The sequence below is a fragment of the Brachycentrus maculatus genome, unplaced genomic scaffold, assembly GCF_059751285.1.
Source record: "Brachycentrus maculatus isolate JH-2025_06_01 unplaced genomic scaffold, ASM5975128v1 h1tg000691l, whole genome shotgun sequence".
Classification (NCBI taxonomy): domain Eukaryota; kingdom Metazoa; phylum Arthropoda; class Insecta; order Trichoptera; family Brachycentridae; genus Brachycentrus; species Brachycentrus maculatus.
Window position 1 is genome coordinate 67,954 of NW_028281423.1, and position 27,344 is coordinate 95,297.

Consider the following 27,344-nt stretch of genomic DNA (forward strand, 5'->3'; position numbering starts at 1 on the left):
TTGTAATAAACTATAACATTTTCTGTTATTTTTTAAAAGAGCAATACCATAATATTTCTTCTCTCCGTCATATTTTTTGTAACTGAGGGTTGTTACCCTCATGGAAGCAATGAATCTTCTTCAATTATTCTTTGACTGCACTGCACGTAATATAAACATAAAAATATTTGGTAAAAATAATTAATTAATAATTCTAAGAAAAATTTCCTTGTCATTCTACAAGTTTGGTTCGAGCACAATTGGATATTTAGGTATAAAGGACTAGCTGAGGGTGGATGAGAAGGGTTCTATGTATAAATTATCGTACGTGCCTCTCGTGTACCTACCTAATTCCAAAATGTTAGTAAAGTTGTCTCTGCTTTGCACAGTGCTTCTTTTAAAATAATCTATGATTATCTCCTATCGGTAATGTCAAAAATTCATATGTAGCCTATTTCAAATATGGAATCACTGATGTATTTATTTTTTTAAATAATTTTTGCATTTATAATATTAAATATAACGGTTATTTCAATTCTAGCATTTAATTCCAATGATACATTTTAATTTAAAAATATCGAAATGGAAGAAATTGATAGTATTGACTGGTAAGAAAATATAATTTACATACCTGGTACTTCTGTTTATAACCATGTTTTACGTAAATTTTACTGTTGCTTCCAAATTCTAAACATTATTCCCCTATTTTATAACATAAGTTATAATATAAGTGTCACAGAGTAGGTATCACTCATCATCGGTTTTTACTATTTATTTCAAATAATACAGCTCTTCCCGAATTATTTTGAACGGAAATTATTTTTCAACCTATTCCTCTTATTTTTTTTAATGACGTGGGGTAGACATACTTGTACTCAAATAATGTTTCACCAAATATATTAAATTCCATAATTATAGATGAAATTATTTGAAGTTCCTTAATTCTTTAGTGGAACTCTCGGGTTACGAAGTTACGAAAACCTGTACTAATATTTTATTTTACTTTTTGCATAGGATGTACAACATTCCAGATGGACGCAATTTCATCAAAGATCCTAAAGCTTTTCAACAATCATCTACCTTTCGTATTTTAAATGGAGTTTTTAGGAACCCTTTTATCCCGGATCATGGAGAACCAACCAAAAAAAAAACTAAAGTCGATAATTCACTTATAAAATCCATGAAACTGAAACAAATTCAAAAGGTAAGAGAATAAAATTTAATTTTATCTTGTAATTGTATGAAAAATAAGTAATATTTTAGGCTAAAAATATTAGTATCATATCTTCACTCATTCGATTCACATGCTCAAACCATCTCAACACACCTTTCTTAATTTCATCTATTATGCTTATCTCAGCCTTCCATTCTTTCCTCATATCACCATTCAAACATCTATCATACAACGCTTTGCCTCACATTCGTCAAACAAATTTATGAGGCAAATGTGGTTGGTAATAGAAGCAGAGGAAGACCGAAGAAAAGTTGGTATGATCAAGTATTTCAAATACTTGAAAGTGGTCAGGTCAAGAGTCTGAATAATCGGAATGTATGTGTGAGAAGATGTATGAATGTGGAAGAGGTGAAGATTGTGTGCAGACATTAATGTGGCATTCTATTCTCTCTGCCTACCCCTGAGGAGAAGTGGCATGATGGTTAGTTAGTTTGGTCTTGTTAGGGTTGAATCTCGAGTTCTACTGGCATTGATTGGCAGTAACATTTAATATTGCAAAATTTTAAATACCTTAAACCCATATAATACAGAATGACTTTAACCTTTCCCTTACGGTGCTAAAAACTTCTGCGTGCACCGGTAATATGTATTTTGCACACCATTTGAAAATGCGGTTTAAAAACAGGAAAAATGTGAATATTCCTAAATGTTGCTTTTATTGACCAAAGTTGCAGTTGAAATGTAACAATTTTTTAATGTTAGCTCTGGTAAGTATCTGAAAATGTAAAAAAATACATCGAGAGTAGCCCCAATAGCTAGCGTAGCGACACGACTGCCGTGTAAGACAACCTGCGCACTAATGGCGCAGTGAACACGCGACGAAATGCGCGTATACGCAAAGCGTGGCACACTCTGAGACACGTTTGTGTATTGGTGATTTTATCCCCGATTTTTTCACAAATTATTTATTTCCGTCGCTGCAAACGAATAACTTTATAATATAATTTTTCTTTTTTTTTAAACCCTTATCCGCACCCCAATGGTGCATAGGGTACTGCATCATATAAACGCAGCGTTATCTTGATCGTTAACACATGAAGGAAAGGTGATCAGCCCTCCGCTTCAGGTACCAGTCCAGGGTAATATTGAATAAATATAAGAGTGAAAAAAAACACTTATATTTATTTGACCCCCCCTGGGAATCGAACCCGGGACCTTGAGAACGGTAGCCGAGCGTGCTGACCATTACACTACGGAGGCGGACTATATAATAATACTTTTATGTAATACATAATTATATTGTTCTACTCCAATCTTTCAAAACTTAAAGCTAAATTGTTCGAAATCTTATAAACCCAAAAAGGTAATTCTATTCCCTGTCCTTTCCTTTTCTTCTTTTCCTATCACTGCCATCTCCTTTTCTCTTTATCCCATCCTTGTCTCATGTCTCTTCCTATATATTATAGACTTCTCTTATGCATAGTTGTGAAGAACTGTAATTGGTACTCATGATTTTATTTTTTGTATTCTGATGTATCATATATTGTAACTGTTGTTCTTCCTTTCAATAAAATAAAAAAAAATAAAAAATATTATAGAGCAATATGAAAGTTTTGAGACGTATCTATTATATTTTATATTGATATTCTCATTTAAAAGTTGAGTTGTAATAAATACATATCACCGGAAGGGAAGGTTAACAAAAGAAATATTGGCAAGTAAAAATATAATGTTTTGAAATGTTTTTAATTTGCAGAAAAATGAGACTTGTGTGCCGGGAAAACAGGCTCTTCCCTTCTACCCCAAAAAATCTTCCCTCACTCCGCAAGAACATAATGCCTGCATAAAAGTTCTGAGATCCTTCAACAAGAGCTGTATTTCCATGCCACAAGTAAATATCACTGAAGATGAAATGAAACTCTATGTTGTAAGTTATTTAAAGCCTATTTATAATTTAGCCTTTGAAAAATGTTGCAAAGTTTTGCTTACCACAATTTTTTACCAATACGTGTTTCTAGGACATTGTCAAACTGTCAAAAACAATTACAAGTATTTCAATAAAGAGACATATTTTATTTGTACCTAGCTGTACTCAGCTATGCGTTGCTGAGGCTCGGTCTGGTTAAACGGAAAAAAATAGATATCGCACAATTCTAATCAGTATGATTCCACAATGCTTGTAAACCAAAATCACAACACAAACATTGAAAACATTGAAAATGCTAGATGACAGCTTCTGTCAAGAAGCATGCTGTTCGCCATGAACCAGTTTAGTTTTGCCTGCGTTGCTGTTACGTTCAACAGATGGCACTGCCATTCTGGTAAAAAAATATTTTTAATGAAAGCAATTTTTTACATTTGTTACATTTTTATTGATATAAATAAAAACTCGCCCGTATTTAAATGCAGCATGTCAAAAGTTCAAAGCAATTAAGTGAATAACTTTAGAAGATTTAACTTTAAGATGAACAAACAAATATTCCTATTTATTTGGATTCAATTATATATTTGTGAAACCATGTTTTTTACCTTTAAGGCACTCCTCCCTAGTATAAAAGAAGAACGAAAGCTTTTTACGGAACATCTTTCCGGGCTGTGGAAAACCAAGTTATGTGTTAGAGCGGTAAACATGATAGAAGGGCAGGAAAAGTTCATAGAGGAGGTATGGAGAAAGAGGATCTCTGATATCAACAAGTATCCACCATATTACCAGATGATAACAATGATTCCCATTGTTTATATGAATGATAAAAACCCTGTAGAAGTTGTGGAAGTAAAGAGGCTGCAGAATGAGGTAAATAGATAAATCTAATAATTTGGTACTCAACCCCTTTGGTAATCCTTTTTTTTAAACCAAGAAAAAAAAGTTTATTTTTCCTTGTTTCTCATTATCAACTCATCAAGAAAGAATTTTAGTAACTGTCCTTTGATGTGGTAATTTTGAAGCATTTTTGCAAAAATGAACAGTCAGTTACACCTCTACATCTCTACATCATCCATATGGTGTGATTTGGTTAAGCCTATAAACAAGACTGTCCCAGATGCAGGAAGATGCCCTACAAGCTAACCCTAACTGAAACCAGGCATGATTACCATTCTTAGCCGTAATTCAGGAAAAAAAATTATCTTGACTAGTACTTGACATATTTCGTCGTTGCAGGTCCATCTCAATCTGTCGGTCATGTGATGATATTAAAATTTCTTTTTTTTTCAGACGTTAACAGACCCTGATATATTTATACCTCATTTGAAGTCGCCAATATTTTTAGCGTCAACATATGAAACAATATTGTCAAAAAATCCTTCACTGACCTTCTCAAAAATAGGTAATCTTTTTTTTGGGTCCTTTTAACTAAATGCCCATCTGAGCAAAAATATCTAACCAAAAAACTAACTAACCATGTATTCAAAAATGAAATATGTGCATTGTAACTTTTTTACAAAAAAAAAAAACATATTTGGAGCAGGTACAATATTCAGTCCTTTCTGACAGAATTGACACTTCTGAGATTGACAGAAGTGTCAATTTGAGAAAAATCAATTTTAAGCAATTTGCGAGTCATAAGTACTTGTCTAAGAGATTATTTTTCTTTTTATTAATATCTTAGTATAAATGAAGAAGTTATCCAGATGGGAATGAAGAGATACAACGATATATGTACATATTTAATTTTTCTCTATATTTACAGACGTAACAACTGAAAAGGACTGTGAGAAATATGCGTTACAAACTACAGCGAGCATTGTTATATCCTTGAGTAGTCTCAAGCACCTGGCCAACAATGTCCCACCGTACTCTCGGTCGTGGAATCTTCCAGTTACAGTGAAGGAATACAATATTAGAGGTTAGAGCAAACCCTCACTTAGCCGATTGTTCACACCTGTCACGGCCATGCTACACACGTCCGCTTGCTGCACTTTATATGAAATTACATTACATAACAGTTTAAACACACATTGTTCACAGAATAAACATTTGTATACCTTACTATGGAGGACTAGCTTTGAATACAATTATAGTATTATTTATTGTTAGTGTAAAAAAAATACCATTCACCAATTCTACCCATTATTGACAACCACACTACTCAAATTCTTGGAAGTTCTATATAAATGAACCAATTTTGAAACTTTGTTCTTGAATCACTAGAATGTTAATCACGTGTGTAAAGTGATCACTTAAACCAGCCTATGACGGTCGTCACCCCGTAAATGCCCAGACTTCCATATTCTTATTTATCTTTGATGAGATGTCAAAAAATAATATGAAAAATACTCTTATAATTGGAGATAATTCAGATTTGTTAACAAGTATTTGGACACACTCAAAATGTTGTAAAAAAATTGTTTTTCTCCGTAGTGTAATGGTCAGCACACTCGGCTATCATACTAGAGGTCCCGGGTATGATTCCCAGGGGGGGTCGAATAAATATAAATGATTTTTTCACTCTAATATTTTCCAACATTACCCTGGACTGGTACCTTAAGCAGAGAGCTGATCACTTTTTCTTCATGTGCTAACGGTCAAGAAATCACTGTGTTTATATGATCACAATTTTTTGCAAACCCAATTCCGATCTTTACTGTGGTTTTTGGCACCTCGCCCTCTACCAAAAGTAAGGAAATAGAATGCTTATAAGCGTCTCCCGCTCTCTAACAGTATGTGAATAACGCTTTTAAGCGTTTCTTGAAAGAAAGTATTTTTTTATTTCTTTAATTAGCTTATATTACACTAATATAAACTATTATTTACACTTAATTAACATCATACAAGTATATATATTTACATCTTTTTACAGTAAACAAAACATTTCTTTTTAAATACTCTTCTCATTCTTCATACATTCAGGCATCTCATCATACATTTTCAAACCCTTATACATACATTAAACAATTTTGTTACTCGATTTTTTCAACAATGGCAGTCTTATTTCTAGTAATATGTTCATGAAAATTTTTGTTTAACACTTTTTTATCCTTAAAAAATTTGGGTAATTTATTGTTTAAAAATTTATAAATAAATATCAGCATACATATGTCATTTTAGTCTCTTTTTTATAGATAACCAGTTTAGTTCTTCTCTCATTTTTTCTATATTATTTTATCTATTTTTCTTGATCACCATTCTCATCGCTTTATTTTGTATAATATCCAATTTATTTAAATTTCATAAATTTGGCAAAAATAATATTGTTGACCAGTAATATATATGTGGAATAATGATCGTTTTATAAATGAGTTCTGCAGTATTTTTATCTAACTTATTCCTTAATCTACTAAGAAAAAAAAAATATTTTAAACGTGTTCAAAATTTGCATTTAAAGTTAATTTTGAATCCAATATTACATTTAACTTTTCATTTAACATTTCTTTAACTTTTTCTATAGTTTCATCATCTATATATACATGTATCCTTGGGTTTGGCTTTCTTCCTAATTCCATGTATTTAGTTTTGCTACGTTAAGTTTAAGTTTGTTAATTTTAAGCCACTCTGATATGCTGTTTGAGTCCTCATTTAATTAAACAAAATTTAATACATAAACATAAATGGTGCATTGTTTTCTCTGTTTTATGTTTATTTTTTATTATTTCTATTTTGTAATAATTTTTAATAAAAGGTTTTTTCTTCAGATGCAAATGGGAAATTATTAACGCACACAGTTGCTTACATTGACCACGCCCTACCACCACACAAATTGTCTAATCGTGATAAGGTCAATTGGTGTTTTAAATTGCTCCTTCAAAGATATCTGCTGAAGAAGAGAGAGGAAAAATGTGACAACATTGATAATATGTAAGGAAGTGATCATTGTGAATTAATTTTTATCTTAAATGCCTGCTTTTTCTCATACTGAAATAAAACTCCAGTAATGTTGTTACTAACAATGCATAATGGAGTGTTACGGCACTTATACAGATGAGAGTCAAGTTGTGGTTCAGCGGTTAGTATTGTGAACTTGTACGTCAGAGATCTTAGCTGCTTATGTGTATTGTTGTGTATGCTACGTATTGTATAGCATGAATTCGCCATCATCTATTATTACTAATTTTGGATAGTTCGTATACCGCCATTTTCGTAAAATACTACCTCAAGGGCTCTTCACTGTGAAAGTGCACTTCTCTCTTAAAACTCATTTTTAATACCGTAACGTTCAATCATTGTAATGAAATTTTTACAGAAATGAGACAGTTGAATATTGTAACAGCTGTTTGACAATCGCTAAAAACTTTAAATATCCCACTGCTCCTGAAATGGAAGACAATGACAAATTGAGTTCTGATGAAGATAATCTGGTTATAGATGGAGATGATGAACTACATCTAAACAACACGAGAGGTAAAGACTGTTTATTTATTAATGTCATGTATTTACAGGTCAATATTATGTTAATGTGTCCTCACGGGAATTGATAATTAATTCTTAGGTACTTGTTAAGTGTCATGTAATCATGGATGATGTGCCTGATCACAATATGTTTCCTTGCTAACAACCTTTATTAACCATGCTTTGATACACGGTTTATAGTTATTTACTGTCTTTGTAGACAATGGAAGCAAACTGACTGGGTAGTACTAAAGGTTTCTTTGTTAAAATGTTATATGAGTTTGATTGTGTCGATTAGTTTCAGCATGATCTTATGTTTCTCGTCAATGAATATATTTTAATCCTGTCCCATTTTATTTTATTATAAATAAATAACCCGCACACTTGAATAGTAAATATGTACATTTTTATAAAATATTTTTTAAGGTGTTACTACAAGAGGTATGGCACGAAAATCACCAAAAAAACTGGAGACTATTAAAATGAAAAATAACTGTTCACCTTCCGCATCCGACACGTGCACATGTGGAAAAAAGCTACATGCATTGGAAGCGAACGAAAAAAATACCAAAATTATTTCTGAAATATTGCAGTCCTCATGTGACAAGTCCGATGCTGCACCAATCGGTAAGGGTGTTGTGATGTATTTTTCTTACCTTCGTTCCCCGGCCTTTCTTTCTTGCTTGCAGGCTAGCCTCAAAAATATTTAGCTTTTCTTATCATCTAGCCCGGGAAGTAGCGCTGTATTATTATATTTTTGTCATTCAATTCAAGTTTATTAATGATTATTTTTTAGATGACAATGAGTTTACCTATTCGCTGTGGAAAATAGGCCAATCTGAGCAAGAAAGCGAACTTAGCAAATCAGCTATCAAAGACATAAATTTTATCGTTTGTAGCAAAGCTGACGCATACCATGTAAGTACTAAGATAAATAATTATATCCTGAATTGTGTGTTGTACAAAAATGTCTGCGTAGCTCTGCCATTTATTTATTTTCAACCTTTTGACAAGTGAGTCTTTGCAAACTAAACTGTTTATGTACCCTTGTCACAGTGGTATTGCGTTGCGATCAGTGTTGCCATAAATACAGATTTATCTGTATTGATACAGAATTTAGGCTACCGTTACAGATGACAGATTTTACTCTTAGGTAGTACTTTTAGTTTTATACAGATTTTTGGAATTGGACATAGTATATGATAAAACAGAAGAATGAAAATATGTATAGTATAGATTCAAGCATGATTAACATTTGATAATAAGTACTGAAACGTTGGAAGGATTATTACTATCAAAACAACTATGTACAATGATCCATGCTACAAACTAAAAATAGAAAAGGATTTGATTTCTAAAATTAGTTAAAATGTGTATAAAAATAAGTTTTATATTTTAGGTTATTGATTCTATACAGATTTGTAGACTGTTTGATTCAGATTTTTTGGTTTGGCATATGGCAACACCGGTTGCGATATACACCACAATAAAAACTCAATAACTCAAAAAATTGGCAATTTTCTGGCTATCGAAGATTTTTTTTACACATTGTTTGCGGGAAACGCTTAAAAGTGTCTTTTGCATACTGTTGGTAGAGAGTGGGAGACACTTGTAAGCGTTCTATTTGCTTACTTTTAGTAGAGTGCGAGAGACGCCAAAAAACATTGTACAGATCGGAATTGGGTTTGTGGTTACTTGTGTACGACCCTAATTAGTATATAAATTATAGTTGGGTTGATGAAAAAATCGCCCGAAAACAATGTATTAATGTGGATATTTGAGCACTCCTGATTTTTCAGGATAGATGGTAAAAAAACATTCCGTTTAATCAATTACCCGGTTAGTGGGAAAACAAAATGCAAGCAAAGAGGAATTGAAAACTGCGCTATATGCATGTATGTATATTAACTTGTTTAGTAAGATGCATGTGACGACAACGTGACACGGCTAGAGACAACTAACCTAAAAATGGATATTTTGCACTTATAAAAGATTTTTTTAAAGTATGATGCCACAAAGTATTGTTTGGATTAGAAGTGGGTAAGATCAGATCATTTAGAAAATCTGCATTAGTGAATCCGTACTGTAATACCGAAACAACGGATCTTTTGTCGGATGAATCGCACTGATAAGGCTGATGAATTTTTATCACAAATATTATGACGACTAAGAAATAAATAAAAAGTTGTCAAGGTATTTTACAAATAATTTAAGCTATAAATATGATGTATAAGTTAGATACTGTTATTTTGTCACTGCAGATCACTGTCACTGTCACTGCACAAATCGCTCTCCTTTCAATAACGTCATAAATCAAAATTGACAATGTTCAGTTGTGCATGTTTTCGGAATGCCCAGAAAATGTACTATATCACAGCAAAAGCGACATATTTTTAACTTAATATTTACCCGCTACAGGGCAGAAAGTGTTGTTTTTGCATTTTGAAGAAAAGGTATTGTTTCATGTTTTTTAAATATACTGAATATTTTTCAATTGGAGAAAAAACATTCAGGTTTTACCTAAAAAGATCTGTTGCACAGTAAAAATTTCAATAAGTGGCTTGATATTTATTTTCAATACATTTCATTACATTTTTAAACTTTAAAAACGATCTCCTGAAAAATCAAGTTTTTTTGATATGTGTATAACATTGTTGAAAAGAGTGAACAAAATGTGTTCGGCCTTCGACAAGTGTTTCAACAAGTACTATTGTGAAATATTTTTGTTTTTATAAAATATCTTTTCAATGACTCAAGTGTTGAGGTTAATCTGCTTCCACGCTAAGCAAACCCCGGTTAGCCAAGAAGGCAACTGTATATATATGTGCTAATATAATCTTAACCTAGGTTGAGATACCAACAAAAATCTTTTTTATTCAGTAAATATTTTTTTTGTTCAGAAAAAAGATGAGGCCTTTCAGAAGATAGTTCTGGAACCAAAAGTAGAACTCCAATCCGAGTATGGCAGCGAGTGTATCACTCCTTCTGAAGCAGCCTCGCAATGGACTTCCTTACATTTTATCCCGGATTCTAAGTTAATCAGAGGTAAACTAGATTCCCAATAAGAAACTCGTGTAGGAGTAATATTACCTATAAAACATGTTCTATCAGTGAATTGCCCGATAACTCTCCTTATCAATTATCACTTCCCTTAAGGTTCACTGTCCATCTCCGTAGCATAGCAGCAAGCGTGTTTGGCTACCGGAAGCGACTGGAGGTACCGAGTTTGATTCCTTTTTTCCACCTCTTATGTGGTGTGGTTATCACACAAGTGGTGCATGGAGCACCACATCGAACTCCAATCATATCATGTGATCTTGCATTTGCTATTCGTCATTGCAACATTTTATAACTTGTTAAACTAAATTTGTTCAAAAATTATCACCATCGTCAACTGAATTTCAAATTTTTAACTGTTTTTTTTTAATTACCCGGTTTGTTTAATTTCAGTGAAAGTTTCAAAACACAGCAGTGAAATAGCAATGATTGATGAGTTTACATTGCATTCATTTGCTGCAGAAGCAGCAAAACAAGTGGTCTGGAAATCCAAAATGGCTCTTGGTTGCTTTTTTAATGTTTTCTCATGTTTGTCTAAAATTCATGCTGGGAAATATTTACTAAGCCATACAGACAAGCACGGAGCCTTCGCTGTACTCTACCAAAATATACCCGAGAGGTATAAACTTTTCTTTATATTTAATTTGTCATAATTTTCCTATTGAATAGTCCGCCTCCGTGGTGTAATGGTCAGCGTGTTTAGCTACCGTGCTGGAGGTCCCGGCTTCGATTCCCAAGAGGGGTGAAAATATATATTAGTGATTTTACACTGTATTATTTATTTAATATTACCCTGGACTGCTTTATGCAAGTAATGATCAAGATAACACTGCGTCAATTCGATGCAGTGCCCTATGCACCATTGGGTGCGGATAAGGGTAATAAGCTATAATAGTTGCATAAGTAAAGAATATATTTTTTCAGTTGTACTAATGGTTTGGATTTAAAAAAATATTTTGACATAAACCCATCAGACGTCCAATTAAATCAGACTGCCCCATGGGTTCCCATAGACCCATCTGTAGTCACCCCCAACTTGATGCATCATGGTGTACTGCCATGCACATTCTCGCCAGAACCCGTTAAACTATTAAAAGTTGCAGGTAAATGATTCAATTTTTATTATGATATTGAATAACTCTGGTAATTTCTACGATTGAGATGGAATATTATTTTCAATTTAGCTACTACCACTTTCAGCCTTTCTCCGCATCTTTAATCTCTCCTTCCCGGTGATTTATATTCACTACAATTCGACTGTAATAACGAGAATATCAATAAAATAAAATAGATGCGGGCTCAGAATTCTTGTATCCCTCCCATAAGAGTATTATACTATGCATATATTTTGTTTGCTTTCAGAAACCGCACAGAAAAAAATGAAAAAGAAGAAGAAAAAGAAAAGGAAACGAGCGGCAAAAAAAACGGAAGAATAATATTAAAATATTTTATTACAGTAAATTTACGATTTACAATAAGGTGCAGTTATGTATGCATTTGAAAAAAATAATACATACACACATACTATGTATTTTTGTGATATTGTGTTATTTATATGATATTTATATATATAAAAGGGTTTATGCAGCCACATCAAAGAACCTGTCGAGCAGTGCAGCAATTTGTGTAGAGTTATATTTTAAATATTTCTCTGGATTTTTGGAGAAAGGTACGTTGGCGTAAGTTTCGTAAAATAAATTATATTTTGGTAATAATATTTCTTTATTATCCCTCTTCAAGGATTCCCTCAACTCCAAATCAGGAATCGAATAGCTTCTCTGAACCTTTGCGCATTCATCCATCTCTTTATTGAATGCCTGAAATACAGAAAAATATGTTAATACTTCATTAAAGAATATTATGAAAACATTACAAGATTTAGAACTGAAATTGGTATTTTATTTATTGACGGAACCTCTTCTGGGCCTTCGCTGTACCCAATGGTGCATAGGATACTGTATCAAATCAATACAGTATTCGACTTGGTCATTAATCTCATAAAGGCGAGGTGATCAGTCTCAGGCACCAGTCCAGGATAAAATTGAATCATAGTTAGGGCGTTTGTCCACTACATGGAATTACACAGAATTTTACCATCCGGCACGTCAGTTTAAAACGACGATTGGCTTGGATTACTTTGTGCTTTTGTCCATCTTTTTTCGGATCGGTGCTCTTGATCGGTGCGTGAACACATTGCGCGTAAATTCAATCACGCTAAACTGTTGTAGTCACTTTCATTTTTAAAACTGGACTACCGAATGGTCAAATTCTGGGTAGTGGACAATCGCCCTTAGAGTGAAACAAGTACTCATTTAAAGGGAAATATTTGTGTTTTTATTACATACATATATACATATTTTAATTTCATGCTATTTTCATGAGTGGTTCATTATTAAAAATAGGTATCAACTTGTGGTTCAGTGGGTTCATACCCAGAAACTCTTGGAATCCACGTCACTAACCACAGGATCACAACCTGACAGATTTGAATCCTTCTAAGAGTCAAATCGAGGACCTGTGCACTAGCTAAATGTGTTAAACCATTAAATCCACGAAGGCGGACTTTTCTAAAGATTATAAAATAAAATTTAGTTATGACAATCTCTACATTATAGTATATTTCAAGATCATGTCAAATTTGCGACAGTAACGATAGTCTCAATAAAATATTCTACTATGTTAGCTTAGACACATTTTCAATACACTTAAGCTAGTGGCTATGAAAATAAATGAGCTAAAATAAATTTTTCAAACAACTCACAGAAAATTTCTCTTTTATTGCAGCGCGATCTTTGTCCTTTAGTTTGCCTGAAGATATCTCTTCATCTCCCACAGTTATGTAAGATAACAGCTTATTCCAACTAAAAATACATAAAACCATATAAGGATGATAATACGAAAACTATTAAAATAAAAATCCTAATTTGAGAATCCAATAGTGAACTTAACCTAGTAAAATATATGTGTCGCCTTCTTTCAAAATCCGGCAGATCCAATTTTGTAAGATTTAAAAATAAATACTCTATCGGAATGCCAATTGTGGGTTTTATTGTTTAAAATATTTATATACTTGAAAACACTGCTAAAAAATACTTAAAAACAGCGTTGTATTTCAAATTCCGCTATATTCATGAAACTTGCCTTCTGACCCATATCGGCTTATCAAAGAGCGGGGATAGGTCAAAAATTAAGATGATGTCATTACCGGTTTGTGTCTCGAGTTTTTTTTTAAATACTGAAAAAAGGGAAAATTCTCTATTTCATAAAAAGACAAATCTTTAAAACATAAATGTTACCGGGAGAATTTTGCATTTTTTGTAAAATCGACTTACGTGGATCTGGTAGATTTTGAAATTAGGCGACAGATATGTTAAAATAACTCAAAGTTTTTCATTGATACTCGGCAAATAGACATAGATCAGAAGTTTCTGGAATGGCAAAATGGCATCAATTTTTTTAATTCGGCAGTGTAACCCGTAACAGGAATCAAATCCAGAAATTTATATAATATATTACAGTATATACCTTTGCAAATAGCTGGTTTTATGTTCTTGAATCATTTCTCGATAATTCTGTTCACAGTTCGGCTCTGACAGAGTTAATACTTCTAATAACTGCGACCGTTGTAGTCCCTAAAATTTAATAATTATGATTATTTGAAAAATATATTTCATATACAATATTGTCAAAATCCTTGGCAGGGGGATTTAAATCCTGCTGAAATATTCCATTGCCATTATTTGACCTTCGTTTTTGTATCTCTGGTAGTATCTTTTCCAGTAGAATTGGGTGATACTTCTCACTATTCATCATCTCAGTCACTGAAAGAAGCAGCCCTGGTCCATAATACGAGGAACACCCTCAAAACATTTTTTTAGAAGGTGTAGAAAATACGAAGAAAAAAAGTTTTGTTTATACATATTAATCTATTTGATATATAATATTCAAATTAAAAATCTTTTCTATTGGCCTTAAATTCTTAAAGAGAAACATTTTACATCCGTAAACCTTTATAAAACATTGAAAAATATGTGGTACATACCATAAGTAAATAGTGGTTATTATTGAGACGGAATAGCGCTCGAATTGCTGAATCGCTGTACTGTTCACTTTTGCTTCGCAGTGTTAAGTTTAATTGTACCAACACCTTTCCTGAAAAAGTTCAACATTCATTTTAATATATAATACATATAAAAATCAAATGAATAAGCATCTTTATGTTTGCTGTACTTACGAACATAAATAGCTAGCAACGCTCTAGCTTTTGCTTCTTTATTCGAAGCAATTTGTGTATAACATGGTAATAAAGCTAAAGAATTTCCGTAAACCAGTTCTTGAGATAATACACCACCTGAAACATTTTAATTCATTTAAGTTTTGTGCTGACATTTTTTTGATGGAGCTGCATTGTATATGATAAAACAACAGTTATGTAGCTTTTTACACTGTTATTTTATTTGACCAGTAACCGCGTTTTGTCGTTTTCGATAAACCCCAGTCTGATAATATTGGTAATGAACCCCAGTCACTGGTCAAATTAAATTAAAGTAGAAAAGGCTTTATATTTGTTGTTTTTACTATAAATTAATTTTTTAATGGAGCTGCATTTTATATGATAAAACAGCAGTTATGTAGCTTTTTACAGTATTGTTTTATTTGACAGTAACTGCATTTTGTCGTTACCAAGAAACCCCAGTCTGATAATATTGGTAATGAACCCCAGTCACTGGTCAAATAAAATAAAAGTAGAAAAGGCTTTATATTTGTTGTTTTTATCATAAATTCAATTTTATTCAAGCAGTTTTACACAAAAACTAGCAACTATTCTCTTTAGGATTCTCTGATTGTCAGTCGGGCGCATTATCCAACTAATCTAAGCAGACACCTCAACTCAAATTAACATATATGTTTAAACTAACATGTTTCCAAATGCAAAAGGCATCCTATCCTACCTTCGATATACCTATAGCACTTATAATATTATATTACTTACGTGTTATTACTAAATGTGTTACTAAACGTGTTAAAACAAAGTAACTCTTAAATAACCTTTGTTGGGAAATGAACAGTTTTAGTATTTTTATAATATAAAAAAAATGTAAAAAATTCTTGATGATTTCATTGCGTTTTCTGGTCAATTGTGTGTCTAATGATATATATATTAGACACACAATTGACCAGAAAATAAGTTAATATTTTTAGGGGCTAACTCAAAAACATGGGTTTCTAAATAACCTACTTGCACTAATTACTACTGCTGCATAGGGCACTGCATCAAACTGATACAATGTTTAGTTGATTGTTCACTGTATGAAGGCAAGGTGACGCTTCAGATACCAATCCAGATTAATATTAAATAAATATGAGAGTGAAAATAACATTTATATTTATTGTCACCCTTCTGGGAATTGGTTGGACCTCGGAATTGGAATTGGAATCTCGGGACCTCCAGCATGGTAGTCAAATGGCCAATATCTGTACCAGTTCTTTGGACACATTGCGCGCGGCAACGAGGATAGCCTGGAACGACTAGTTGTGATCGGTAGCCTGGAGGGAAAGAGAGGGAGAGGAAGATCCCCACACGATGGACCGATCAAATTAAGGCAGCAGCAGGCACCTCAGCTACGTGTAGCGCAGTCAAGGGATAACTGGAGAAGAGTCATTGCTTCTGCAAGGGTCACAACCCTCAGCAATGAGGAATAAGACGGAGAAGAAGACAAGTATTTTTTTTAAAGTCTTCACTCATTTAAATACAAGTATTAGTTTAGTAAATATACAACATTAGGTAACGCCCTTGAGGTAGTAATTTACAAAAATGGCGCCATATAAATTATACAAATTTATTATTATTACAAACCAATAGTGTCCGCATAATCCAAAAGTTGGTCTAGAAAAACGAGAACATTTGTAGTTAATTCATGAACGGTTCCATCAACTGGTAACACACCGTTATCTGATTTCACTCCGTCAATAAAGTCTTCAAGAGCTTTGACTCCCTGAAATCAATGATAATAAAATATATAACAGCTAATAATATAAGTTTGGGTTACAAATACACATATTGTAGCAATGTGATGATTTCTTACGGTAGTATGTAGCGTTGTCAAGATGGAGGTGAACTTGGATTTAACATTGATATCACAGTGTTCCACGGTGCGTTCAAATTCTGGTTTGAGGGCTAGTAACTGCTTCAAAATGGGAAAAACTATCAGAACCGATCCGAAATCGTGACGACTCATACATTTCTTCGCTCTAGTTGCAATATTCTGAAATTGTTAACATAATTAAATTTTTCTAGAAATACATGTGATGTAACAAGAACTGCATAATAACTTATGATTAAATCAAGTTATTTATAGATTTTGGGGTTTAATTTGTATAACTTCATTTTAATTTGTATATTTGATGTTAAAATAAATACTGATTTTTTTGAGTTTACTAAGTTGTATTTTATTGTTAAAAAACACGTAAAAAATATTTTTTTTGACAATTGTTTCGGCTATCTATGGCATTTTCAAATGAATGTCATTTCATTGTCAGTTGTGGCATTTTCAAACATTCATTTGGAAATTCCATAACTAGGCAAAACAATTGTCACAAAATTTATTTTTATGTGTTTTTTGACAATAAAATACAACTTAGTAACCTCGAAAAATCAGTATTTGATTTTAACATTTAATATATAAAAGAAAATATGTTGCTTATAGCAGGGGTTCCCAAAGTGTGCGCCGCGACTCCCTGGTGCGCCGTATAAAGTAAAAAGGGGCGCCGTGAGTCGATCCTCTATCATTATCCGAAACCACAAATATTCTCGGGTACCTATAACGCAACAATTTCTTTTTTGAGAGCTAGCATCTTTTTACTCGACTACTATTATTGTAGGTACCTACCTATTTCTTTCGACTATAATATATGTATATACATATATATAGTCACATTGTATTTTCCAAATAGCTTACTAAAGTAGGGCGCCGTGACAAATACTAAACTTGTAAGTGCGCCGCGGGCTGAAAAAGATTGGGAACCCCTGGCTTATAGCATTGACAATGATAAAAAATAGGGAAGATAAACTCGCTCCTGGGACACAGTTTTGTCTGTAGAAACTCACTCCCGGACAGGATAACGGGGATATTGGAAATATTTTGATGAAAAATAAAAAAAATACTTAAATATTACCTCTCCATCTTGTACAACAAGGTCCAAAGCATCCCTTACAATGCTTTCGAAAACAGTGTGTTGCTGAGCTAGGGGTACCAAGCCAACCAAAAGCATCTGTTCTGCTTTCATGAGGCGGTGTAATCCCATTACAAGCTCCAAATATTGCTCCATATCTTGTTCTGCTCCTCCGGTCCAATCATCACCTTCTGCAATGTTTAAAACATTTTGAAAACTTAATCAATACATCTCCGTAGTGTAATGGTCAGCACGCTCGGCTACCGTTCTGGAGGTCCCGGGTTCAATTCCTAGGGGGGGGTAAAATAAATATTAGTGATTTTTTCACTGTACTATTTATTCAATATTACCCTGGACTGGTACCTGAAGCGGAGGGCTGATCACCTTTCCTTCATGTGTAACGATCAAGATTACACTGCGTTTGTATTACGCAGTGCCCTATGCACCATTGGGGTGCAGATAAGGGTTTTATTATTATTTAATATTATAATCAATACATGATTATTTACTTTTTTTATAATAATATGAGCAATGTAAGTATATAACCACTCACCGAGATTTTAGTGAACCGGTTTTAAGACGTACCCGTCTCTTCATCGGGACAGTCACTACACCAACATGCAAACAATACTACAATTTTCATTCACTACACAAAATATTAATCACATGCGTTTTTGATCGACCCAATGACAAATGTGCCCTAAGGATTGCAGAACAATATGCACTAAAGGCCGAGGTGTTAGACCTTGCGTAGCACTTATCTTTTAGTGCATGTTGTTCTGCAATCCTTAGTCGACTAAAAACACATGTGATTAATATTTTGAGTATGAACAGTGTTAGGGCGTTTGTGTACTAGGTGGAATTTTACTGTCCAGCAGTCCGGTTTTGAAAAATGAAAGCGATTATGACAATTTAGCGTGATTACGTAAATTTACGCGCAATGTGTTCAGGCACCGATCAAGAGCACCGATCCGAAGAAAGATGGACAAAAGCACAAGCCAATCATCGTTATAAATCGCTAACTGACGTGCTGGACGGTAAAATTCCGTGTAATTCCGTGTAGTGCACAAACGCCCTTATGGTAGTGATGTGTAGTTTTGTTTGCATACTGGTGTAGTGATTGTCCTGATGGAGAGATGTCTCAAAACCGGAAGACAAGACAACCTAACATTTTGATAAAAATATAAATTACTAATTACAAACTGAATGCTATAAATATTTAAAATATTAATCACATAATTATTTCTTTAATATTCCGTAATACAAATAAATGAGGGTATATTTTAAATACCCATGTGTGATGTACTCCTTCTCGGTCCCAGCGTAAGTCCTGTGGAATGTTCCAGAGTTTGGGATGCTTTCAAAAACATTTTGTTTGCGCGCTTTTCCAACCTTAAAATATATAATTTTAGTAAATTATTCACCAAAATACTTATTAAATTATATAGCTCACTTATATATAAAAAATTATAAATTTTCAGCTGTGCATGTTTTCGGAATGCCCAGAAAATGTACTATATCCTAGCGAAAGCGGCATATTTTAACTTAATATTTACCTGCTACAGGGCAGAAAACGTTGTTTATGCATTTTGAAGAAAAGATATTTTTTTTAATATACTTAATATTTTTCAAATGGAGAAAAAACATTCAGGTTTTACCTTAAAAGATCTGTTGCACAGTAAAAAGTTCAATGAGAGGCTTGATATTTATTTTTAATACATTTTACTATATTTTTAAACTTTAAGAACGATCTCCTGAAAATCAAGTTTTTTTTATATATGACGTTGTTGAAAGGAGTGAGCGATATGTGTATTTATGTATCTACAGAAACCACTGTTCCACCATTTCTCTAGAGGAATTAATTTCACATGTAAATAATTTTCTCCAACTTACGCTTTATGTATACGGCTTGAAGTCTTCCTGGCGGTACTTTCAGTACGATGTATTAATTTTGTTCTCTGAAAGAAAATTGCCATATTAATGTTTTGAAATTTGAACATACTGGACTCACACGGTAAAATAGTATGGTACAAAAAAAAGTCAAGCATTCATTTGATAATGTGTACATAACAGTAATTTGGAATTTCCTATATCCCTTGCACATACTAACTACTCAGTACTATGCGCAAAGAGATATGAGGAGGGTGACTAGGTGAATTATATATGCTACTTTTGTTTGTTTTTTTTTATAAAATTAAGATAGAATAAGCAATAATGAATTTTATTTTTGATATCCTGAATTGATTTTTATGAAAGGAAACCTATCTACCAATTTTATCATTATTTTAGCATGCTTTTTTTGGTACATTTTTTAACACAGTACTGCGTGGAACGTATCTAATATAACTTGTAAATAAACAGTTCAGTGTTTTACACAGCAATACACTTAAAATACAAAACTATATTTTGTAATATAGCACAATTTGCATCATTTTAAATGTAAAATACCTTGAAATAAGGTATGGAATGATAGGTAGTAAGCCTTGTTAACGCCTCTTCAAATATATCTGCGTTGAGATATGTATAAAACAAAAGGTTTGTACTAACAGGCATTGGTGAGTGAGTCAGGTAAGAGCGCTGCATGCTTCCCAAACTGTTGGTTCGCTGGTGCTCCTTGAGTGCCGTGAGGGACTTGTACACCACGCCACTCCTCACAGAACCAATCAGTGAGGTATAAGAATTCCTTCCAGCATTGTTGAGCCACTGACACATGGCCCGTAGGTCTTCCAATGCCGCTATCGGCATTCCCAAACTTGGCGGAGCACTTTCTACACTGGAATCTTTGGAAAGAAAAAAAAAACAACAAAGTGTTTAGATTTTTATTCATATGAGACAGAAGCTATTGTTATTCTTATATTATAGTATAAATTATTTGTTTATTGATTTGGCGTTTAATTTGTAGAGCTCCATAATTTATATTTCAAATATGTATTAAAATCAAACACTAATTTTTTGGGTCTACTAAGCTGTATATTTTTTTATTTATTTTATTTAAGTTGTGATTTGCTCAAATACAACTCGGGTAGGTATTTTGCTGACACAGTGATTTGCCCGAATCCAGCTCAGGTCATTCCCTTTGTTTCAGAAATTTAATTGTTTTTCTTTTTTTCCCATATATTGTTTATTTGTGTTGTGTACTGATTTACTATATTTTTTTATGGAAGTTTCTTTCGAAACATTGTTGAATCACTAGAACTTCACTAGAGACATCTATTGGTGAGATGAAAAGAAGCTTTTTATTGAGCAGAAACTCTTATATTAGTATGTGAGATCCGAATCCTGGATTATAATCACACACATGAGAACGCCGGAAAATATAATTTTCATTTTTATTATTTAAGCTTATAATTTGACCAGATAATTTATTTACAACATTTTGAGTGTGTCCAGATACTTGTTCACAAATCAGGATTATAAACAAGTATTTAGACACACTCAAAATGTTTTAATTTTAATGTTTAAAATATAAATTATTTGTCACAAGAGTAATTAATGATTTTTCTTAATTTTTTTAAATGTGGTCAAACATCTAGCCTTGTTGCACATCGAACTATCTCACTCTACTTCTGTGTCAAAAAACTCACTCACAGCAGAACTTGACAACTATTTTATTAAGTGCGTCCAATGCATGGGACAGTGGTGACCTTGCAACCTGGCGTCTGGAACTCTGTCCACTGACAAATCATTCCGCAGATTCCAACTCGTAGCATGTCACATCGCTCACTCCTTTCAAGAACCTCAGAAATCAAAAATTGTCAATTTTCAGTTGTGCATGATTTTGGAATGCCCAGAAAATGTACTATATCCCAGCAAAAGAGGCATATGTTTAACTTAATATTTACCTGCTACAGGGCAGATGTTATTGCATTTTGAAGAAAAGGTATTGTTTATTATTTTTTTAAATATACTAAATATTTTTGAAATGGAGACAAAAACCTTCAGGTTTTAGCTTAAAAGATCTGTTGCACAGTAAAAAGTTAAATAAGTGGCTTGATATTTATTTTTAATACATTGTGTTATATTTTTAAACTTTAAATACGTTCTCGTGAAAAATCAAGTTTTTTGATTTGTGACATTCTTGAAAGGAGTGAGCGACATGTCCTTAATATCCTCTGCTGTCATAAACATCACTAATAAGAATATACTTTACCTTCTTCTAATGCAATAAGATCCAGCAGGATAATTGGCAGTAGAGGTTTACTGTGCTTCATTAAAAGGTCTTTCAATTCACTCTCCAGTTTACCAGCACCAGTAAAGTACAGGGTATTCTGTCAAAAAACAAAATTGATTTAAAAACACATAATGTTCATAGATAGATTTTTGACAAATTTAAAGAAACAAGTAATACATACTTCAGTAAATAATATGTAAAAAAATTATACAAAATTGTGGGAAATGGTCATTCACATTTGGCACAAATTTATACTGTAATATATTCGTGATTTCTAAACTATTAATAATAAAATAAAACTTGTTACTTACGACATTTTCTAATTCAACACTTTGAGGGTTATTTTTATTGAAATATACTTGTGCCTCGGAGAGCTTATTCATAGTCTGTAATAAAGAAAGACATTGAGATTTTTTTTCAATCAAAACAAGAGAATAGATGCTCCACCAATCTGGTTTTGTGAAAAATCTTCGCCTCTTCCACATTCATCTTCTTTATGAGCCCTCTATCTTCCACTGCTGGAATATAGATAGACATCTTCCTTTTCTTTCCCTTTCCTTTGTTCTATCATAATATACTTGCCAATTATTCTGACTCCTGACCTGGCCACTTTCAAGTATTTTAATAACTTGATCATGCCAAATTTGTCTCAGTCTTTTTTTGCTTCTATTTTCAACTACATTCATCTCTTAAATTTGTTTTACTGTTTTTTCTTCACACATTCCGTTCACATGGCCAAACTATCTCAACACACCTTTCTTAATTTTATCAATCATGCTTATCTCAGCCTTGCATTCCTTCATTACTAACATACATATTTAAAAAATAATAATATAGAAAAGACTTACTTGAAGAAATGTGTTGAGGTTTTCACCTGACGGACCTGCATTCACAATGTCTGAAACGTCGTGGGCCACGAAATAATAACTTATTACATGATCCAAAGACTGTAAAGTTCTTTCAAGATCTGTTCATTACTCAGAGTTAAGGAAAAACAATAGCATATCAAATTGCTCAAAGTGATTTCACAATTCAATATTAACCCCTTACTGCATGATTTTTTTAAAACTAGTAAAAAAAATATATGATGTGTAAATTATGAAAAAAATAGACACGTATTTTTTTATTTTTCAAAAAAAATATTTTTACTTATATAAAATACAAAAAAATATTTTGGTCCATATCTGGCACGCCATGCAGTTGTAGTAAAAAAAATACTGGAGTACATGACATGGCTTGGAATCGAAAACCGCTATTCTTCATTGAAATTTGTATAGCAATTTCTGTCTTTATTCAGACATAAGTTTATTTTGCATTTTTTGCAGATGACAAAGAAAGAATCAGCCTAAAAAATTTGGCTGATTGGGAGATTTTGACCCTCTTTACGAAAGTAAAGAGGGTCAAAATCTGGAGAATCTGGAGTTGCCATTACAGAGTTGTCGGCAAAATGCAGACATTTTTTTGATTTCCTCCCACCTATTGCACGTCATGGTTTCAGAAATTAATGGGTTACCTAGATCAGGATTCTAATAATGAAGTATAGAGGGTAACTGTACTATAGACATCATCATATTCCAATGAATTGTTCTATATCATTTTTCGACAATACGATTGAAATGTCTGGTCTTTGGTTTGTCGAGTACAACCGTGATTCCAAAACTATCATTCCAAGATGTCATCTTCAAAAAAATTTTTAAAAAATTGAAAAGGAGAATCTATATCGTCAAAGTCATTTGGAAACTCTAGATCTTCCAAAAATGCAATATCATCTGGTGATTTACACATATTTCGACTTCCCCACACAAACTTCTTGGTAGCAGAAGTTAAAGGAGCTTCTTGGACTTCGTTTTCTTCATCAGAACTGCTCTCATCGCTTTCAAGAATAATTACATTTTTGGGAGTACTCATTTGGGGGTAATCCTCATTATCTGACACATCATCCTCGCTGTTAAAACCGTTCTTTGGTATTTCTCTTGCATATTTTGTAGTGTTGTAGAAATTACGAGCATCCATATTTAAAAAAATAATTAAAATCGATAAAAATACACTTAACTTGGTTATTGGCATTATATAACTTATTTGACCGTATGTGCAATTTTTTTTGACTAGCTGCATGATGGACCATATATGGACCAAAAACATTTTACACAATATTATCCATAATTTTATATAAAAGTGATCATTTTATTACTTAGCCGATGAAAATAATATTACACCAGTGTAATATAATTTTTATAGCGCTTTACAAACAAAAAACTTTAAAAAAAAACATTTTTGAATATCACGTTTGTGCAGAAAATCATAAACCGACAGTTGGAAACAGTCGAACGCACATCTAGTACAATCAGATACATCTAGCAAGAAGTTTGACAACTAGTAATGCAGATCATAGATAAAACTTAAGTATTATTGCCGGAAACAAGAAATATTTTATTATTTTGTTGTTTTTTATGGCGAAAGATTATTTTGGATCATATATGAGCCAGTATGCGGTAAGGGGTTAACCTTTCATTGCCGGTGATTTATATATATTTACTACAATTCAACTTTAATAATGAGAATATTGATACAAAATATAATAGATAGGAGCTCAGAATTTTTGTATTCCTCCGTAATATAATTACGTATATTGTTTCTTCCAAATTAGTTTATTCAAAGGTTTATTTTATATTCCACTTAATTTCAATGTATTGATAACATAACTTGGCCTAGGCTATGAATAGACATTGTCTTATCTTTAAGAATATTGAAAACATTATGTATTTATGCATGTGCCATAAAATTTTTTGTATTTTTTGATGATATATTTTGATAATATAATATTCATGTAGAGAAATTAAGATTATGTAAGGCATATGTATTCCTGAAGAACAAAGTGAAGCAGTTCATTAACTTTTAAATGTTTACAATATTGTTCCCACCACAAGCAACTCCTTTGAAATCGTATATAAGGGGTGGAGGATCAATATTTGTGTGCTCAAATAAGATTAAAATTCAAATATAGAAACGTCGCGCTCACTCTTTGTTTATTGGTGTCGCTTTGTTCTTCTCACCCTTATAACTTTCTAATTTTCGATAAATAAATAATTCTTTCCATTTGCGCGTTTCTGTCTTCCTCATCATCAGTGTTCCAGTACAATTAGTAGTAACAAATAATAGTTATTCATTTGCAGCGACGGAAATAAATAATTTGTGGAAGATCGGGGATAGAATCACCAATACACAAACGTTTCCCAGTGTGTCCATGCATGCTGTGCTTTTATACCCATCTCCTGCCCATCTCCTTTCAGTAGCATGTAAGTCGTCCTGCGCGGAGGTTGTGTCGCTAAGCCAGCTATGACGTCTACTTGCAATGTTTTTCTTTTCTCAATTGCTCAGTGCTCAATGTCTACTTGCAATGTTTTCAGATACTTACCAGAGCTAACATTTCAAATTGTTACATTTTAACTTCAACTATGCATATATAAAAGCAACATTTAGGAATATTCACATTTTTCAGTTTTTATTAACATTTTCATATAGTGTATAAAATACATATCACTTTTGCACGCGAAAGTTTTTAGCGCCATAAGGGAAAGGTTAATAAGCTGGATGAATTCATTTAAAAGGATACTTTGCTGTTTGCGCTGTAAATGTGCCGTGTCGTTGTAAACGGGAAGAATGGTTTGCTCGAGTTTTGCTAATCTGTGTTCAAAAGAATCCAGAATCCCAACGATAGACCCGGTAAGCTGAGAACTTTTATTCACTCTTTCTTTAAGCAGATTCAGGTTTGACATTTCCTGTAACAAATTGTTGATTAATCAATAATGCACATGATCAAAAATAGAATTTATTTTTTGTTAAATTATTGATCAAATTAATAAAATTGTGTTGAGATGGTTTGGACACGTCGCTACTCCTTTCAAGAACGTCATAAATCAAAAAACTTGATTTTTTAGGAGACTGTTTTTAAAGTTTAAAAATATAATACAATGTATTAAAAATAAATTACTCGCCACTTATTGAACTATTTACTGTGCAACAGATCTTTTTAGGTAAAACCTGAAGGTTTTTTCTCCATTTGAAAAATATTAAGTATGTTTAAAAAAATAATTAAATAATACCATTTCTTCAAAATGCAAAAACAACACTTTCTGCCCTGTAGCGGGTAAATATTAAGTTCAAAATATGCCTCTTTCGCTGCGATATAGTACATTTTCTGGGCATTCTGAAAACATGCACAAATGAAAATTGTCGATTTTTGATTTATGACGTTCTTGAAAGGAGTTAGCGATGTGGAACGAATGAGTGAGGAATGAATGGTAAAACAAATTCATGAGGTGAATGTAGTTGGAAATAGGAGCAGAGGAAAAACGAGGAACACTTGGCATGGTTAAGTAGGTCAAATACTTGGCAGTCAGGTCGATAATAGAAGGGTGTGTATGAGGAGATGCATGAATGAGTGGGCGAAGAATGTTTGCAAAGATAAAGTGGTAAAGTATGTATTAGATGACTCCCGGGCAGACCACCAAAGAGATGGATCAACGGCGGGGAATCGATATCGCAGGGCTAATCCCTCTTAATAACAGGCCACAAAGCCTACACCAAGATAATGAAGAAGAAGTGTGTTTCCATTTTATTAATGGCCCTTCTCAGTTTGGAAGCGGCATGATGGGTAGTTAGTTAGCAAAAATATGATGAGGGTAATGGTAAGTTTTTTTTTTCATATCCCAAACATTATTTTGCAATGAACTCCCAGTTAAATACGGAAAGTTGCCGAGTATTTAGTCAATTCGTGCGATGAGAAAACATATCCACCCAGTGAATGTATATGTAACAAAAAATATTTATATGCAAATACTGTTTACCTTTTCCAATTTGGATTCGATCTCAAATTTCTTTTCCATTTTAATATTAATTATAATCAATTATGCTTAAAACTAATATATCCAACGTTTTCCACTCATAAATTATTACACTAAAATATTCCGTTTCTGACGTTAGAAATGATTTGACACATCGATTTGACAGTTCTAGTCTTTAGACTGCGTTCGGAACGATGCAAAGACTAACTAACGATGATCAGAGCAATGGAGTCAAGTAGGATTCCTGAAGAGAATTTTACAATGAATATATAATTGATTTCTGAATAAGATGAAAAAACCTGGCATGGGCTAATTTTGTTGAAATTATCATTGAATTCACTGTGTAATATTGCCTTTCTACCCATGACTTATCATCCATATCCCCATAAATGTAAATATTTTGGCATACTTAATATTTTGTTTGTTATACTTATTTATCTTACTATGTTTTATCCTGCTCATCTCCAAAATGTTGTAAATACTTCACGCATGTACCATTATAAGGTCTTACATGAAAACATTCTCGCTGTTATTTGTTTCCATAGAACTTAATCTCGACGTATGAGGAGCTGAAGAGGGTTTCGGAAAATAGACCAGAATGGCGAAGGAGATGTAATCTGT

The 27,344-nt window shown here is 32.7% G+C and overlaps 2 protein-coding genes across 3 annotated transcripts; one reads left to right on the forward strand and one right to left on the reverse strand.

Annotated features, from left to right (window-relative positions):
• The first annotated feature begins 397 nt into the window (after positions 1-397).
• On the forward strand, positions 398-12,064 carry LOC148300594 (uncharacterized). 2 transcript variants are annotated; one of them, XM_088274559.1, is made up of 14 exons: positions 398-587; positions 994-1,183; positions 2,910-3,080; positions 3,690-3,947; positions 4,368-4,479; positions 4,843-4,998; positions 6,785-6,947; positions 7,333-7,490; positions 7,905-8,105; positions 8,275-8,396; positions 10,379-10,523; positions 10,929-11,154; positions 11,460-11,638; positions 11,898-12,064. In XM_088274559.1, the coding sequence occupies exons 1-14, from the start codon at positions 562-564 to the stop codon at positions 11,969-11,971; spliced, it is 2,181 nt and encodes a 726-aa protein (XP_088130685.1). In that variant the 5' UTR covers positions 398-561; the 3' UTR covers positions 11,972-12,064. The 2 variants fall into 2 exon arrangements, with proteins under 2 accessions (XP_088130685.1, XP_088130686.1); XM_088274560.1 differs by lacking the exons at positions 11,460-11,638; positions 11,898-12,064 and adding an exon at positions 10,635-10,695 and having other exon boundaries at positions 10,929-11,068.
• On the reverse strand, positions 11,969-26,895 carry LOC148300595 (exocyst complex component 7-like). The gene is made up of 16 exons (XM_088274561.1): positions 26,727-26,895; positions 25,493-25,658; positions 22,728-22,846; positions 22,191-22,265; positions 21,859-21,976; positions 20,256-20,488; positions 19,602-19,666; positions 19,000-19,100; positions 17,712-17,899; positions 16,622-16,801; positions 16,393-16,531; positions 14,770-14,886; positions 14,578-14,687; positions 14,061-14,167; positions 13,297-13,396; positions 11,969-12,352 (listed from the first exon to the last, which is right to left on the reverse strand). Exons 1-16 carry the CDS (start codon positions 26,763-26,765, stop codon positions 12,116-12,118), a joined length of 2,094 nt encoding a protein of 697 aa, XP_088130687.1. The 5' UTR covers positions 26,766-26,895; the 3' UTR covers positions 11,969-12,115.
• Positions 26,896-27,344: the final 449 nt, after the last annotated feature.

Bases quoted from the DNA above. Each gene is read 5' to 3' on its own strand.
- LOC148300594 (XM_088274559.1), top strand. From the start codon at position 562: ATGGAAGAAATTGATAGTATTGACTG. The intron at 1,184-2,909 runs GTAAGAGAATAA...TTTAATTTGCAG, and splicing joins AACTGAAACAAATTCAAAAG to AAAAATGAGACTTGTGTGCC. The intron at 8,397-10,378 runs GTAAGTACTAAG...TTTTTTGTTCAG, and splicing joins GCAAAGCTGACGCATACCAT to AAAAAAGATGAGGCCTTTCA.
- LOC148300595 (XM_088274561.1), bottom strand. From the start codon at position 26,765: ATGGAAAAGAAATTTGAGATCGAATCCAAATTGGAAAAG. The intron at 17,900-18,999 runs GTATTTAAAATA...TAAACATTGCAG, and splicing joins AAGGAGTACATCACACATGG to AAGGTGATGATTGGACCGGA. The intron at 16,802-17,711 runs GTAATATTTAAG...TAACAATTTCAG, and splicing joins TTGTTGTACAAGATGGAGAG to AATATTGCAACTAGAGCGAA.